Genomic DNA, 5,127 nt, shown 5'->3' with positions numbered 1-5,127 from the left:
ACGTTTTACTTAGGCCTTCTTAGTAAATGTAAGTCTTAAGTTCACGTCTGATAAAATCAATAACACTTATTCAGGGCTGTCTTTTCAAACTTTAAAAAGCTTCTTCCAGAGTGTTAAGACCCTGGTCGTTATGTGTATTGTGTGTAGAGCTTTTTCCCTCCTCCTGTGTCTGTGTGTGTGTGTGTGTGTGTGTGTGTGTGTGTGTGTGTGTGTGTGTGTGAGAGCAAGCAGGTGGTGCCCGTTAGCTGATACCTTCAACAGGCTGATTGGTCCACCTGAAGAAGAGGGGAGCATTAAGCTGCAGCCATGCCGTCTCTCTGACTCAGCTTCTCCTGCTCCCAACCGTTGCATATATATATATTTCTGTCCTTTTGTACTTCTGTCCTTGAATATTAACACAGAGCTACCCAAGACCATTTGTCCTGGTCTAAATATGTGTTGCATGGCCCTTTAAGATGTCTTTGAGTAATGATGAACTCACCACCACGATGTCTGTCAAATGTATTTTATTTTAAGATGAAAATGTACAGAAAGACAGCAGACATGAAATCACCTGGGCACGGTCGACATGGCAGCGTGGACGTATTGAAACAGAGAAATAAGCGAGACACCAACACAGCACGGTGTCTTTCTGTGGGACACATGAGAAGTGAGGAGGAGGAGGAATGTGTGGTCAGAACAAACCTTCCTTCGAGGAGGTTTTGGCAGCTCATATTTTTGTGTTTACTGTCTGTCTCGGCTTGTGTTTACAGAAAACAATCCCTCCGTCCGTCCGTCGAGATGAGTTTTGGATGACGTCCAGTTGAAGTGAATGTGTGTCTTCGTAACGTGATGTAATAATAATGTATGTTTGGAGCCATCACAGTGTATGGAATAGAGAAACTATTAAACACTACCACAGATATAAGACATGTATCGGTGACATTGAGAAGTTAAACAGCAGGTTATAAGACGTGTTAAAGACTTTTTTTACAATATAATACAGTATTTAAAAATGTTAAAAGTTCGTAAGAGTCAGCATAGTTTGAATAGGGCTGGGCAATATGTCAAATTTAAATCGATATAATACTACTTTCCGTCCTACATGTTTGATGGCGCACAATCGTATCGTAACATCCGTAAATGTCTTTCCTGGTTTTAAAGATTGCGTTTTCTAAACTAACCCACTGTTTTAGATGTTTCATCATTTGCTTTTACCATATTATATCCAAATTCCTGACGATTAATTATGAAAAATCAGGTTGTATAAATATTTAGTGAACGCACCAATAGTCAACCCGACAACTTTGATCCAATCTCCAGGTATATCAGAAATATTGTGGCATAGCATTATGTTTCTGTCCCTTTCTTATTCTGTAATTGTATATTTTGTACTTTTAATGCTCAATGAAATATATAAAAAAATAGAATAAAAAATACAGAGAAAATAGTGAAAATGTAAAAAAATATATATATTGTGGCATTTTACTTTCTAGATATCGCCCAGCCCTAGGCCAACATTAGTCTCTCTTTTCAAAGTCTCTCCCGTCCCAGTGCTCAGTTGACTTTGGCCATGAGCTGGTCTGTGAACAGTTTCTTCAGCTGCGCCACCTCCACGCTCAGAGAGTTCAGCTGCGTCTTCAGGTGTGTGTTCTCGTGTTTGTACTGGCCCTCAGGTTGTGTGTGAGGAGGCTGGAGGGTGTTGAATTGACTCTCCTTCCTGCCGTCCTCCAGCTGCTGAATCCAATGACCCCCTGCTGTGTCCCCGGCATTAAGTCCTTTCAGGGCTTGTGTTGGAGGTACGGGGCTCCGTCTGTGATCCCCCGCCAAATCGTACGCATCCCCACATCCTGGTGTCTTGAAACGAAGCTTGTGAGGAAGGTTTTTCATCGTCTCTGCGTGCTCGAATCTCCCCAAAACGGGTGCTGCGATGTGGTGGACTTCGGCGGGGGAGTGGTGGAGGTCGTAGCCCAGCTCCTCTGCTCCGTGAGGGGATAACTTCCCGTGTTCCTCGAAGAAGATCGGACTGCCTACGCTCGACCCTTCTGGCGTGGAGAAACCAGAATCCTCCGACATGTTCCCCGCTTCCCTGGAGGCCCTGAGGTGGCTGCTGGGATGAGAGGAAGAGGAACCGTCTCCTCGGTGGAGAAAGTACTGAGGATTCGAGGTTTGTACGGTGTGGTGAGGAGCTGTATTCAGGGGTAGGGTGTTGGCGTTGGAGGGGTCTTTGACTAAGCCGAAGCGAAACTTCAGCGCCAAAAGTTCGGCTCTCAGTCGGGCGTTTTCCTCCAGCAGAGCCATAACTCGGCTCTCCAGAACCATGTCGTTGACGCGGCGTTTCTCCCTCGACCTCTTCGCCGCCTCGTTGTTCTTCCTCCTCTTGTCCCAGTAGCCGTCGTCCTTCTTGTCGACGGGGATGAACTCACGCTTGCGCCGGAGGCTGGACGACGGGCTCTCTTTGCGTTTGACAGCCGAGGTTCGACCCAGAAGGGAGCGGGCCAACAGGCTGCTGGAGGTCAGGGTGGACACCGTCTCATCGGCGAAGGACATCGGACCTCCATCACTGCCTCCATTTGAACTCACGGGGGATTCAAGAGGATGGAGCACGGCCATTTCCTGCCGCCCCCTCATCTGCTGCGACTCCTCCTCAAACATCACTCTGTTCGGGGTGGATAAGTCTCTTTCGGGTGCTCAGAGTTCTGCTCTGTTGTGTTCAGGTCTCAGGATGCAGCAACAGTGCCACCTAGTGGTCAAACGGGAGAAGGGAAAGCAGAAGAGGGATTTAGAGGTTATGCAACATCTCTTTCAACACACGGTTATGTAACCCCATTACATCTCTTCAATAAAACGGGAGCGACTTGTGCCGTAACCTTGCCAGCCTCATTACTCGTTCAATATGGGACAATGCATGTTGTAAACACACATCTAATCAGCCAGAGCAGACTTTGAGCATTACGAGAAGCACATGTTTAAAACACAAGAAGGACTATTTATAGTATAAAGTATTTAGGGCATGCACAAACACTTAGGTAGATCTTCCTGTTGTTTCTAATGGTCTTGTTTTTGTGTATATTCTATCTGTAAAAGCACACTTTCGGTGATTCGCGATGTGTTTCCGGTCTGTTTAACTTGCTTCATCAGCACATGTGTTCCAGGACATGTTGATCTCTGGCTGCTCTCACTTATCTAATCTGACCTAACTCTGTTCAGTCAGCAGCATCACCGGCATTTTATCGATTCTACTCGAAACCAGCTTAATTTATATCCAGGTTATTACATGTATCTATATAGGATTACAGGAAAATTAAATGTTAAAGTGACAGCACGAGGTCACTTATTCCCACATAACAGCTGAACACATGCTTAAAAAGCAAGTGACAGTTTGCAGCAATAAGTGGGGTTACATTTCATGTTAAATATTGTCAAGGAGAATATAGCTAATGCATTTTTGGTGTTGTTTTATTTAGTGAGAAATCCCTACATTTGCATAATAACAATTTAATACAAATCGAAAATATTGGTGATTATAATAAATACTTGTCTAATGCATTTGTGAGTGTTCATTTTATTTATTTACCGATATATATGCATCAGAATAAAATATAATGTAAATGCCATCCCGGAATAAAATACACATTTAACCTGTAAATACGGACCTGTTTAAAGTGTAGGAAAACATAATGCTTTTTCAGTTGAGTTGTTTGTTCAGCAAAAAGCGAAATCATCCAGCAATAACGAGCTGTCCATAATGATAATAATAATTGAGGACAACATGTGGACACGTGTAAATACATTTCCGTGTCGCGTCTTTCGTGAGGCTTCATCTAGCGAAATGATCGTCTCGTGTCCATAATACTAATTAAACATACCACCTGAAACACCACGGAATAAAATAAACATGTTTACCTGTGAACAAGTCTCAGTTTGGTCTCGTTTCTGTGTCCGGTAATGGAATCAGTCTCGCGCTCGGTAACACTGCGGGTCCTCGCGGCTTCACTTTAAGGATGGCGCACCTCCACTCTGCTCCACTTGGAAAAGCGCAGCTCCTATTTGTAACGTTGAGTTCAGATCGGGACGGTCTCTATCCTCACTTGAACCAGCAGGGCCTCTTTTTGTGTTTGGGACCGCCTCCCTGTGCGACCTCCCCCCCTCTTCCTCTTTCTTCGCCATCCAAAGGAAAGCTCCACATAACAGAGCAGTTTATCACCATCATCATCATCATCATCATCATCATCATCATCTGACCTCCCTGGCCCCGCCCCCTGTGACAGGATAATCTGCTCATAACAATTAGGTAATGTCTCTGTGTCCTACAGAGAGAGGCTCTGTGGAGCAGCCAGTGGTGGAAGAACACTGCGTGAAAATACTCCACATTTAGTAAAAGTCCTGCATTTAAAATCTAACTTAAGTACATAAAGTAGATGTAAAGATTCAAAGGCTATATTTGTCAAATGCACAATGGCTGTTGTTGGAAATGAATGAACTATTAATGTCTCCTCTACAGTGCAACATCTGCAAACAATGAAGAAGAGTACTTTATTAATCCCAAGGGGTTTTGGTAACATGTGCTCCATAAAAAAAAAAAAGTAGGTGAAAGTGTAAATGTGCAATAAAAGGATAACATGTTTTACAAATATGTAAATACACAGTTAAGGTATAAGTACAAGTTAAAATGTGGATACAAAAAGAAATAAAAGGATAAAAATAGAATACACTTTTTTTTTTTAACAATATAAAAAAAAGCAAGGTACACGTTCAAGCAAAAAAAAAAAGTGCAATGAAAATTCAAATAACATAGATTTAGACAAACATACATCATATTAAAATGTATTTATCGAGCCAAAATCACCAATTACACAGACCATTAGATTGAGCATGAACAAGGACAATACATTTACAATAAAGATAGTCCAACTGGTAAACATGGCAAGGTTAACCGGTACAGTATATATATAACAAGGATCCAGGTACTACCAAAAAATAAGAGTTAAAGTAACATTGTACACATTGTGCAATACATCAACAATAAATACGTATCAATGTGTATACAAGGGGAAAGGCCGACATCAACAGACTAACACACACATTATCCACCCTATCATGTTGCACAATAGTTAATGATGGGTGTATTGCAGGTGGAGAAGACAT

At 42.5% G+C, this 5,127-nt stretch overlaps 1 protein-coding gene across 1 annotated transcript; it reads right to left on the bottom strand.

Moving 5' to 3' along the window:
* Positions 1-491: 491 nt before the first annotated feature.
* Positions 492-4,160, bottom strand: LOC117442570 (nuclear factor interleukin-3-regulated protein-like). Its single transcript, XM_034078538.2, has 2 exons — positions 3,886-4,160; positions 492-2,722 (listed from the first exon to the last, which is right to left on the bottom strand). The coding sequence occupies exon 2, from the start codon at positions 2,632-2,634 to the stop codon at positions 1,537-1,539; it is 1,098 nt and encodes a 365-aa protein (XP_033934429.1). The 5' UTR covers positions 2,635-2,722; positions 3,886-4,160; the 3' UTR covers positions 492-1,536.
* Between the last annotated feature and the right edge of the window lie 967 nt (positions 4,161-5,127).

Source organism: Pseudochaenichthys georgianus, unplaced genomic scaffold, assembly GCF_902827115.2.
Source record: "Pseudochaenichthys georgianus unplaced genomic scaffold, fPseGeo1.2 scaffold_442_arrow_ctg1, whole genome shotgun sequence".
Taxonomy (NCBI): Eukaryota; Metazoa; Chordata; class Actinopteri; order Perciformes; family Channichthyidae; genus Pseudochaenichthys; species Pseudochaenichthys georgianus.
The sequence above is the reverse complement of the archived record's forward strand: the minus strand, read 5'-3'. Positions and strand labels throughout refer to the sequence as shown.

Bases quoted from the DNA above. Each gene is read 5' to 3' on its own strand.
- LOC117442570 (XM_034078538.2), bottom strand. From the start codon at position 2,634: ATGTTTGAGGAGGAGTCGCAGCAGATGAGGGGGCGGCAGGAAATGGCC.